This window comes from Athene noctua, chromosome 18 (genome assembly GCF_965140245.1).
Source record: "Athene noctua chromosome 18, bAthNoc1.hap1.1, whole genome shotgun sequence".
NCBI classification, from domain to species: Eukaryota; Metazoa; Chordata; class Aves; order Strigiformes; family Strigidae; genus Athene; species Athene noctua.
Genome location: NC_134054.1, coordinates 14,762,131 through 14,774,792, shown reverse-complemented (window position 1 = coordinate 14,774,792; position 12,662 = coordinate 14,762,131). Strand labels below are relative to the sequence as shown.

General features: G+C 38.7%; 1 protein-coding gene across 3 annotated transcripts in view; it reads left to right on the top strand.

The window, feature by feature from the left end:
• The window catches only part of CCDC57 (coiled-coil domain containing 57), a 42,095-nt gene that overhangs the window by 11,867 nt on the left and 17,566 nt on the right, over positions 1–12,662 (top strand). For all 3 annotated transcript variants that reach the window (XM_074922041.1, XM_074922040.1, XM_074922042.1), the window contains 4 exons: positions 611–811; positions 3,358–3,523; positions 6,987–7,173; positions 9,949–10,049. In XM_074922041.1, the coding sequence (XP_074778142.1) occupies positions 723–811; positions 3,358–3,523; positions 6,987–7,173; positions 9,949–10,049 (543 nt within the window). In that variant the 5' untranslated portion in view covers positions 611–722. The remainder of the gene's footprint in view (positions 1–610; positions 812–3,357; positions 3,524–6,986; positions 7,174–9,948; positions 10,050–12,662) is intronic.

Below are 12,662 nucleotides of genomic sequence, written 5' to 3'. Positions count from 1 at the left end.
GGAAATTAATTTGTGAATGAAAACTAAATATTCAAGGAAGCATTTTTGCTCTGTGGATCCCCACAGTCTCTTAAATATTTGGGCCACTTGGGTGTAGATGTCTTTCAGTTGTTCAGTTACTGTGAAGAATATTTTCAGTATGGTAAAAGTGGATGCTGAATGGAGTGGTTTACCTGTTAAAAAAGCTTCTCTGAGTCATCTTTAAAAAAAAAAATCAATCAAAAAACCAAACAAAAAAACAATTTAATTTTTAGGGTCACCCAGATCCCATATTTAGGTGAAATACTGTTGTAGTTTGTGCTAATCAGAAACTTAAAGTTCTGTGATAAACTGGAGTTAAACTTTCTGCAGTGGTATAAGAGGGATTCAGCTCTGGTCCTACATACAACTAAATAGTGGCATTTTTAGTTGAGAAAAACAACCACAAAAGACCTTCCTGCAACCTGTTCCACTGACAAGTGGATATTGATTTCTGTTTCCACTGCTTCTGACAATGATTCTTTGAACTTGCTCAAACCAAACTGATAAGAAATTAAATCAACCATACTAAAAAATAATGTGCTTGTGTTGCTTGGAACTTCCCTTTATTCTGTCTCTCAACATCTTCCAGGCATGAAGAACTAGCTCATGCTGCCAAGGAAAAGGGTGCAGTGCCTGCTTCAGTGAAAGAAGCCCAAGTCAAACAATTTAAAAAGTTGAAGCAGCAGATAAGAGAACTGCAGATGAGACATAAAAGTCTGGAAATTGAGCTATGCAGAAGAGAATGGAGTCACAGTGCTTGTTTGAGAAAGAAAGATACTCTTACTAAAAAGTGAGTGACTTAATTTATCTTGTTTCGTAAGCTGTCATGAAACAAATTTAGAACATCATACTTGCCAGTTTTGTGCCCAACTTATTCATATGAAAAGCTCACAGTAATTCATGGTTAGACAGACACCACACCTGGAGTACTGTGTCCAGTTTTGGTCCCCACAATTGGAAAAAAGACATGGGTGGGCTGGAGAGGGCCACAAAGATGATCAAAGGGCTGGAGAGCCTGCCCTATGAAGAAACACTGTAGGAGTTGGGTCTTTTCTCTCTGGAGAAGGCTTGGGGGTCTTCGTCACAGTTTTCTAGTACATAAAAGGTGACTACAGAGAGGATGGAGTTTCTCTTTTCACAGGCAGCCACATGGAGAAGACAGGGGGCCGTGGGTACAAGTTGCACTGCAAGAGGCTTTGTCTCAATGTAAAAAACCTTTTTTTTTTACAGTGAAATCAATCACTGGAACAACTGCTCTAGGGACATGGTAGAGTCCTCATCACTAGACATTTTCAAGACACATTGGACAGGGTGTACTAGATAATCCCATCTAGGCTTGAAATGCTGGGGTTTCAACCTCAAGCCCCAAATTAAGGTTGCTATAGGGGTGATTCCCACAGCCCTTCACGAAGGGGTGGTGAGTTTCCCTTTTAAACTATCCTCTGGCCTTGCAGGGAGAGCCTGCAAGGTAAATGTGCCCCAGGTGTCCCGCATTAAGTAAGGAAAGGTCAGGTGTCCCATCTAGGGGATGAAAGCTGGCACCACTTGCAGGAAGAGTGGAGTGTCTGTCTGTGAGGTGGAGGCATTCTGCAGAGTTCCCTGTTGGGGAAGGACCTCCCGCCTCCCTGGGACTGGGCTGACTGGGCTCCAGTCAGGTCTGGCTTTTGTAAATGCGGGCTGTGTAGAGATTCAGTGTGTGGCTTCCTTGGTCTGATGTGTTTGGCTTGTTGACTCGGTTGTCTCCCGTCCCTTCTATGAGAGACCGCATTTCACCATTTATTCCATCCATCATTGGTCGTGCGGTGTCATTGTTGGGGTCAGTGGGATTGATGTTGATTATGTATAATCTGACTGACTTGTTTGTATCCCCAGCCCTCACCCGTGTACTGACCCTTTTGTATCAAATATAATTTGGTTATTGGTTCATCTTTATGTTGGCTGTGTCCTTTATGATAGGCCTGATAACTGGCAAAACAAGGCTTCCTTTCCCGTGAAAGGTTGGATCAGGTGATCTTTCCATCCTGCATTGTTTGATGTTCTATGTATATTACTGCAAGAAAACTTGTAGCAAAATTTCAATATATGCATATAGACATTAGTTTTATGATTGACATGATTAAAAAACACGTTCTCAAGGTTTAACAAGAAAATGGAGTCATGTGGAAAAGAAAGTATCTGGGAACTTAGAGAAGGAACAACACACTGGAAGAAGAATTTCTTTCATAGCCAGCCTGCAAAGAGGCGGCTGTCAGTCCAAGGCGGCCACTGGAAACTAAAGAATTGCTTAGGTGGCCTTCATTCTGTATGACTGGAAATGTGTGGTTTACAGTATGCATCTGGCTCATGAAAAAGTCCCTCTGATCTCCCTCTAATTAAAAAAAAAGTAATTAAACAGTTTTATATCCAAGATTGAATCACTTTTTTTTTGTCTTAGACAAGTATATATTAACAGGGGAGGGGAGTTGTTCTTGTACATGGACTTCAAGAAGAAATTGTAGTGCTAAAAACAGGCCGAGGTTCTAATCTGATTGAGATTTTTAAGGAGTCTGCCTCTCAAACGTTCCAGATTCAATCAGTGTGTGAACAGGAAGAGAAGTTGCAGGCAAAGTTGGCCAAATTCTAGAAAGATGCAGAATGGTAAAGACAACTAAGACTTTGTCTAAAGTGACATTTACAACCAATCTTAAGAGTGCCCTAAAGCCCTGACAGCTTTGTGTTTTATAAGCTCAACCATATGACAATTGAACCTGTCTTGAAAACCCTTAAATTGTGAATATGAGGTTTGTCTCATTTCATGCATCTCCTATCTCTTCTCTTCCAGCAGTGTGTTTTCAATGTACATATATGCATCAGCCTTTGAGCTTAGGAGTTTTATCTTGATAATCCAACAACTTTACATCCTAGCACTTTTGTATCTCATTTCTGTTATTAGCATATGGGAAATGTGCTGTGGATGGTATTGTCAAGAACACTATTGGTGTTGAAGAGCGGTTTATGCTGCTTGAGCTGAGATGACCTCCAAGGGTGATTCTGAATACCCATATAGATGGACTCTAGGAGACTACTGAGCTCTGAGCAATTAAAATGCTTTTGTCCAGCAAAATACTTAGAGGAGAATAGAATAAAATAGATAATTGGGATAACAGAACAAGGAAAGATGAGGGACAGCAAACAAGATGGGTACTTTAAAAAAAAAAAAAAAAAAAAAACAAACAAAAAACCACCCCACAAACAAAACCAAAAAAACCCCAAACAAATACAACAAAAAACCCCCCACACAAAATATTCTCAGTATTTATCCTTCTGAAATCAACAGCTTTGCTCTGTGTATCATAGGTGTAAACAACAACTGTCTCTAGCAGCTGAGCAAGAATGGGTTCTGGAACAGAGTAAAATGCAAGCAGAACTGGACTGGCAGCAGCCAGTCTGTGAGAATGCTGAGAGCAATCAGTATCGGAAATCAGAAGATCTAACACAAAGCCTGTCTTCAGCGAGAGAGCAGGTGAGAATTTCAAATTAACACTGTTGAGGAACCATCTGTTGCATAGAGAGCTATGTAGTTTTTCTGTCATGGTGTTTCTCAGGGGAAGCATGACTTCAGTCTTCTTTCAAAAATCTGTATAACAGTAATTCTGTATTGTGCACAGCAGTTCATCAAATATATTTGATCAGAGACCAGGTTAATTTTCATGGACTATCTCTAATAGCAGCTTTTGCTTCCTTGTAATGAAGTCAGCTTGAGAGATGCCACTGCTTTTCTCTTGGCATTGTAGCAGAAGAAGAAAGATCTTACTTAGAGCAGCCCCAGGCCAAAAAGAGTTTCAGATCACAGTACAGCATGAATTCTATCAAGGAAACAATATTAGTCTGGAAAACTGGGAGTGGTTTTGTATGGAAAAAAGTACATACAAAAAGTATGTACGACCTTCTATTTCTGAAAAATGAATTATGTGTTTATTGTTTAGAGACTATCAGACAATGGGCTAGCAATAATTCTCAATGACCGGTAGCCTGGTAAACTCACAGAACCAGAGGAAACACTTGTTAATGAAAGTGAGAATGCAGGCATTTACTCTGGTGTTTTATTTTATTACCATTTTCTTCCCAAAATGATTCATAGGCATCAATAGGTGTAGCATAGGAACACATCTGAGAGATTAATCAGCATTGTCCATTTTACATACAGAAGATGAGACAATGAAGTCAAATTATTTTTCCATGAAGGCCATTTTTGACAGAGCCAAAAGGAATATGCTTTAAGTCTCTGTCCTGTGATTTAAAATATATTTTTCTTTGATTTCCTTCTTTTTTCTTTTTTCTTTTTTTTTTAATCTCTACACCCTTTGCCCTTGAGCTACTGATGTCCTCTGCTTTCCCTCCCTTCCATCCCTCCTAAATTGAAGTTGATCTACATAAAACAGATTACAGGTTGCATGAAGTGAAGACTGTTCTTTCTGCTTGAACTGTTGAGAGAGAACAGACAATACAAACATCATTTATTCACAGTATTTTACCTGAAGGGGAGAAATGGGTTATTTCTAAATGTCTTGACTTGGATTAAGTCATTCTGAGATGACAACTTTATGTGGTTTGTTTCCACTGGACTTCTTATAAGCAGTTCATCTGCTTCATAAGTTTAATTCAAAATATAGACATATCTAGCCTGGAATACACATATCTTAGGTGTCACAGGCTTCATTATGGCTCTCATTCATTGCTCGCTGGCAAAAGGAGCAAGCCGGATGTAGGCAGCTTCTCCAAAACTGGACAATGTACTGTATTATCATGACACATCAGAATGGGAAGAATTAATTTCTGGAATGTTCCCGAGGCTCTGTGTTGGTTGCAATTCAGAGTAGATTTTAAAGCTGTAAAGTTAAAATTTTAAGACAGTGTTTCAAAATACTGATTTGCTAGCTGTTTAAAATAACGTCTTTTATTTTAGTATCACAAACGTGTTTTCCTTTTATTACTACTGATTAAAATATATTTGTAAAAAAACATTCAGAATCGCAAACATAATGCTGGTTTTAAGCCATGCTGAAGGATAATGCATTATGTGTAGAAAACTGTCTTTCGTAAAGGAATGAAAGTAAAGCGTGTGCTGCAGTGCACCCTAGTGGGCAGCTGCAGGTGCTCAACAGTGAGCAGTTAAAAGCGTATTATCAGAGCTTGATAAGAAAAAGCAGTGTTAAGCAAGCCTAGTGGCTTCTGAATGCAGAAAATGTTGCATTCAGAAAGATACTTCCTCAAAACAATTTTTATAATAAATTAGACAAACAGAGGCTGCTAGCAAAAACTTACTATAGAGCAAGTGGTTTTTCAGTTTCATTTCAAACTGGACTGATGTGCAAATTGATCATTCAAATACCAAGCGAATCAGGGTTGGGGAGTGGTGGTTCTTTCGCTGTTCACATTCACTGTTGTCTTCCATTGTGACTGACTGTTACTGTTGTTGCCAAGGCTTTGTTTCCATCGTCATGCTTTTCTTTCTGTTGCTAATATACTCTGTCTCTGTTTTGCACTTTTGACCTGTAGGATAAGTGGTACCCATCTCAGCAAAGCATTTTTGTCTCTGATTTATGTGAAGGGCCATTTCTTAAAAACAAATAAGCAACCAAAAAAACACCACCAAAAACACCACCACACACCACCAAAAACACCACCACACACCACCAAACAACAACAAAACAACGTCAGCACTGTAATATCCCAGTCCTTATATCACATTGGTCCTGCTAGAATTTTTTCCTGAAGATTGTACTGGAATTTCAAGTGGTGAGGAAATGTGTTTCCCAGTCAATGTCTGTATGTTTGGGCTTTGTTTGTCATGTCTGTTCTTCCTTTTTCTTCCCTTCCCCAAAGTTACAACTTTGGAAATTGAGGATGCACATGAGGGGAAGCATTTCCATATTTGTCCTTTTTCCTAAACATGTTGCTGACTATTGTCAAGAATTGGATTCTGGAGCTAGCAACGTTTGGTATAACAGAATAAAGCAGTCCTCAAAGTTTGTGATCTAGAACATTTCAAGTTCTTGTCCTGATTAGGCCATCACTGTATTCACAGGACTAGCTTTCCAAACTAAATCTCTAGGATCATCTTTAAGGCCGTATGCAGCCAATGAAGAAAACACTGAGCAATTCCCCTTCAAAAATTTAAGAAATAGAATGATTCTGGGATGTATTACTCTATAAGCAAGCTGCTCATATTTTACTAATATAATTTTTTTTTTTTTTACGGTAGTTAAAGCAGCTTTGGCAACCTGGGCTTTGTCAGCCTCTTCAGTTCTGGAAGTCCGTAAGAATGACACACGCTCATCAATTCATACGTCCACCAAGTGTAATTCCAAGGCCTTTGTGAAGACAGAGCTTCAATCCTTATCTGACAGATGTTCCTTCTGCATTGTTAGTTTATCTGTAATTAATGTGCAAAAGGAAGATATTGCTACTTATTTTAGACTTGAAGTGCTTAGAGGTTTTCTAAATGTTGTCCGTTGTCCAGGTTGTTTAGATGTAATCCATACATTCCTTCCTCTTTTCCAGTTTAGCAAAGGATGTCCAGCCTCTTTATGTTCTTGTGAACAAATGATCTCCAATGACACTTTCCAGAATTTCCAGGTCAGAAAGGGGACTGCACTTGAGCCAGTAAGTTCTTTAAGGAGATGGGTTATCTGTGCGTGGAAGAGAGAGATAGCACACTTCAAAGAACAACAGTGATAAGACAGAGCCACCTCTGTGGCCATCTCCCCTTCCTATCTGTGCCTCTTCCCCCATCTCAGGTTCTCATCACAGCACCTTTTTCCCTGGAAAATCCTCAGAATAACCAGATTTCTTTCTTTTCTTCCCATGGTTCTTTTTTCACAAGTCTGTTCATGGATTGAAAATATTAGGATCTGTGTTTGTAGTGCTGTGGAGAGAATATGTGTTGCTCATTCATGAAGGATTGTTCTACTTTTATTTTACAGATATTTCAGTATGATGATAAAAGTTTTTCGAGCAGTGATATTTCTACCTTGGAAATAAAAAAGCTGCAGGAGCAGAATGCCAACCTTCGGGCTGCTATTGCACAAATGAGGAGAGAAATGGAGAGTCTCAATGAGCAGATGTTGTCCTCTCTTCCTCTGAGAGAAAACAGACAGCTTGCAGAGCAAGGTAAAAATTCTTGCCACAAAACTCTGAATTCAGTTGAGGGAGTGTAGTGGTCATGGTGACAGCCTGTGAGGGCTACCCAGCCCACAGCTGTGTAAAGATCCTGACCATGGGGTTCTCAGGATTCCACAATACTTAAGCGCACAGAAGTCTGAGATTCTGAGAATTTCTCTATTACAGATTACTACAGAACTATTATTGGTAAAAACAAATAGACACACACACTGGAAGTCACTGCTAGATTACCACTCGGAAGAGCAAATGTTTATGTATATTGCAAGGGTAAAGCAAATATATTGTGAGTTATTACAGAATCCCAGCTAGTGAAGCAAGTATATAGGATCATAGAATGGTTTGGGTTGGAAGGGACCTTTAAAGATCACGTAGTCCAGCCCCTCTGCCATGGGCAGGGACATCTTTCACTAGATCAGATTGCTCCAAGCCCCATCTAACCTGGCCTTGAACGCTTCTAATGATGGAGCATGCACAACTTCCCTACACAACCTGTCGTAGTGTCTCACTACCCTCGTCATAAAATGTTTCTTCAGAGGAGAGGTACTCTAGCCCTCTGATCATTTTCATGGGCCCTTGCTTTCACAGGTCCATGTCTTTCTTACAAACCTTTACCTATGCACATGCCTATAAATATATTATGTGAGGTATTACTGGTATGACGCTCCCCAAACTGCTCCCAGAAGTGGGGCTAATTGAAATGGAAAAAAAAGTCTCACCTCAAAGATGATCCACATTACTGCGTCAGGAGTCGGGCAAGCGTCCCCAGTGAGGGTCTGGTCTGTTTGGGAGCTCATGTGCAGGGAGGATCTTGCAGAGAGGCTCATTTGGGGCAGGTCACGAGTTACTTTTTACACCTTTTTGGTGTAGATATATAAATGGGCATAGGACATCAGTTTCAGGTGTAGCTGTTGCCAGCTACTGTTTTCCTAGAAGTTCAGTTTGTTATCACAGTTTCTTTGTCCTGCACTCATCAAGCTTTCTTTATCCTGCCTACTATGGGTGAACCTAAGGAGAAACCCATCTTTGTTCGGATGTTTACCAGGTGGCCTTTGTGGTGGCTCCATCAGGAAGCTAAGAATTTTTAAAAGTCTCAGTATTAAAAATATATAATACTTTCAAATGCATCCATTTACCAGGTATTGTCACACATTAGTTGGGTGGGTTTTAGCATCTCTTAAAAACATTTCAGCATATAATGTCTTACACTTACATTTTTACTTTTTTTTCATTATCTTTCATGGGAAAGTCAAAGCTGATAAAAAAAAAAATCTGTGGAAGGTATGTCCCTTACAACTAGACACATTTTGTAGTAAATTTCTGAGAATTTGTTAAGTTCAGGTCTGATTGGCCTTTATGCAGGCCTGCTTAGAAAGAAAACTGGATTTTTTTTCTTTATAAACATTCTTGTGACTTCTGGAAGTCTGGAGAAAAGAGCAAGGGAATTTAACTTGGTAATGGAATAACCAGCTCTGCTTTGTTTTGGGTTTTTTTAAAAAAATATGCAAGGTATAACTTTTTCAAAGAAATTTTTTGCTTCTGTGGAATAAGTAGCCCTCTGTTTAGCACCTTTTACCAATTATATAAGTGCCAGTAGATCTCTGTGCCTCATCTGTGTAAACATTTCATTTCCAATTGCTTCAAACTATTGTAGCGCTACCATGCATTGTTTTCTGTATTTCAGAAAAAATAAGATGGGTTTGATGAAAGGTATTTTGTTGTACCAACTGTTTTGCTGTTGTTATGCTTCTCTGTTTTAATTTTGAGACTGGATGTGTGCATTACCAGTTTGCAGAATTAGTTTTAAACTGTGATTTGTACAGTAGCCTGAAATCATGAGCTAATTAACTGTGCAGGCATATTTAATAAATATAAGCATATTCTAACTTTGATAATAGTAAATCATTAATAACCAATTAAATCAAAATCTCTATTAATTTTAAATTTAAAAATTTAAGCATAGTTTTTTGTCACAGGCAGCTAAAGTTAGTCCACTGTTTTTTGAAGATGTCATAGTCCAATATGTAAAAGATTTACCACTGCTAGAGTTTAGCAGTGTCCAAGAGAAGCAATAATCTTTGTCAGCTGATAAATGTAAGTTTTCAGAACTGTATTACCTGTTTTCTTTATGGCTGAAATTCAACTTTATTCAACTAAAATAATCTTTCTTATATCCCTTTTAAAAACGTTTGGAAATAGTCTTCAATCACTAAAAGAGAGGATAATCTTAAATCTGAAATTTTTAAGACAATAGGAGAGTAACTTGGAGGTGCAGTTTTGGTTTCCAGAAAGTCATCTGTTCTTTCCCAACTTGTCCATATATAACAAAATGTTCAGATTCACATTTTTACTGGAACTAAAAGAAGAATTTTTCAGGATTAGCTTCCATTTATTGGTGATTTTTTTCAACTGTGAGTGAAAGAAGCTACTATGTCATAATTATTCTTGTTACGCTCAATATTGTCAGTTTCCCAGGAATGATTAAATAATGCAGTATTGGAAGAAAAAAAAGCTTCTCTGTGCTCCTTACCCATGAATTGACCTTTCTAACATGTCATCTCCAGTCACTTCTGTATTTTGTAGCCAACTGATATTTGCATGTTGTGAGACTGTACTATTTCTGATATTTCCTCATCTCTGTTTATAATGTATCTACTGAAGTGGTATGCATGTATGTTAATGAGACAAAATTCTGAAGCAGCTGTTGCTATGAAAGCCTAAACCCTGTATAAATACATATACATTCATATTATACTCCTCTTTTAGGTTCATTGTGCACAAACAAAATTGCAGCTGGAACCACTATTAGCAATATCAAAGTCAGCTCAACTAACTTGGATTGTATAGTAAACCCAGACACAAAAAAGGTATGAAGAGCTTTGAACCAGCATAAATATCTGTATGCGTGTGTGTGTTTAAATAAATTCATAGCATATTATTTTTGTTTGAATAAGTATTAATAAGTGAAGCAATATATGCTTACGTGGACAGTTAGTAATGGCTGTAAGTTAGATGAGAGCCAGCAATGATTTTTTCAACCAAACTTATGCTCATGCTTTCTAGGAAATAAATTTTGACTACTCATTCCCTGGCACAAGTCACTTCTGATCTTTCAAGCCTTCTTGATATTTTTTTTTTCCACTGACAAATTCTTAAACTGCTGTATATCACGTCTTCGAGTTTTCCATTGTAAATCCGTATTTTATCCTTTTTTTAAAATAGAAAAAAGTCTTTCAATATGCCCTGTAATAAGGTGAATAGAGATGAAACGGTAGATGCTGTGTCACTACGGAACTCTGGTGAGAAGGTCCTGTGAAGCCTTGGCTGGGATGTATCCACCAGTGGCGTCATGTGCTTGCTGGGGGGGTGCCTTCTCCCGGGAGAACCCTCGCCTCCGCCAAGGCCACGCCGGGGGGCTGCGCTGTCGGGGCCAGCGGCCGTGGCTGCCCTCCTGCCGGCCCCTGGGCCCCACGATGGGACGTCCGGCTGCGGTGGGCTCCCACGCGTGCCCCGCCGGGAACAACGCGGTATGAGCAGGAGAACCGACTGAGCATTGGCTCGGAGCTCTTGTCACCCACGAGGGAAAAACTCACTGGCTCTGGGAGCGTCTTTCCTCAGTTCTAGGGTTTACAAATGCCATTCCCGTTGTGTTATTTTAAAGGGTAGGAACAATATCAGCATTCAAATGTGATGGAGGCATCTCTCAGAAAATTAATGAATTATTTGAACGCTGAGACAGATAATCTAATACTGTGTAAGTCACTATATGTTCTCCCCTCCCATCTCCCAGCGATTTCACGGTGTGGTAGATGGAGCCTGAAGTAAGATAGGTTAAAATACAATTAAAAAATAAAGGGTTTCTAATTTTTGAATCATCTGTGAAATCTCTCAGTATCTGTTTCATGCTTTAATCTTACTGTTAAGGCTCACCAGTAACCATCTAAATTCAAGAAAATGAAAATAATACCCAGGTAATTAATAAGGATGAGAGGTGCTGATTATGTTAATAGGTAAGAGCTTTAAGAACTGAGCAGTATCAACATTCAGATAAAACTTTGGAGCTTTGGGAAACTTGTGTGAAAAGGTATACAACCCACCAGGTGCAGATCACAATTAATCTTAGAAGTATTATTTTGTTGAATATGGAAGGAAATTTGTTCATTCCTGCTGTCGAATTATATGTAGAAAATCATTGTGTGCCAGTATAGACAACACGGATAAATTTTTTTCTCTTTGGCCACTTCCAGAATTAAGTGAAAACTAATTTTATACCAACTGTTATTTTCTGTTGCAGAAAATGTTTTACAAACTACTGTCCAAGATGCATTCTTGTTTTCTTCACATTTCATTAAGTGGGGATAGAGCCTTAGAAGAAGAGTAGAGCGTGGCTTTGCTTCAGAGACAGTATGATAGGAACTGAACATTCTCTGTGCCAAAAATCAATCCTTTGCTTCCTGATGCTAAACTATAATTGAATGCTCAGGGCTGGATATGAGAACAAGAACATTTTTCAGGCAGCAATGTGCATCTTCAGTGTGAAATGCTGAATTACTTGTGCTTTATATGTATAGGCACGTAGTAAATAGCAGATGCGCAGGCCAAAACTTGAAGCGAACAAAATGCTGGAATTGTAGTTAATGCCATCTTCGCTGATGTTGAACTATCATTTCCTGTCTATTTCTGCTGCCTGCTTTATTTCTTCTTCCTTGGTGCATAAGAAGCCTTCTCAGGCATAGACTGGCAGTTGGAAACAGTCCTGAGAATATCTTACAAACAATGGGCAAAACTTCATTAGAATTCCCTACTGGATTTTAGAAGTGCTTATATTTTAACATTCTTCTACACTGTCTTTGTGCTTCTTAACATTTATTAATTGCATGCTAAGGATGTATTTAAGGCTATGATGAATTACAGGCAAAAATATTTCTGCCTCAGGGAGTTTAGAATCTTTTGAGCAATAATGGTGACTAAATGTGGGGGTGCAGATGTGAAGTCAATACAGAGAGCGATAGTTTTCTTTTTTCCAACCTCCAACAGAGGTTCTGGGGCCATAATCTCAAAATGATAAGACTCCAGAGCTAAAATGTAGCTAAAGAAAAAGAGGAAAGTTTATCGTGGAAACTAGTAAAATAGGCATGTAGACTTCTGTGTGTATGTATTTTTTTTCTTCTTTTCTCTTTGTATCAGCTCTGAGAAGAGTTTTGTCTCCCACCTTTTTTTAGTACCCGTCTTTTCCATGTTTTCTCTTTTGTATTGTAGAGTTTTACTCTAGACATGGATCTAAATGTAAAAAGATTTCTGAGTTCCACTCCTAACTCTACGGCTTACAGTCTTGTCACCTGGAAAAAAATCTTCTGGGTAATGCAGTTGAATGTTTTTATGAAAAGTTCAAGAAAAATAGAAGTTTAAGCAAATGGTATTCCTGTCCCAGCCGTGTGATGTACTTTTGCCTCTTGGTACAGTGAAGGTGGTACATAGAG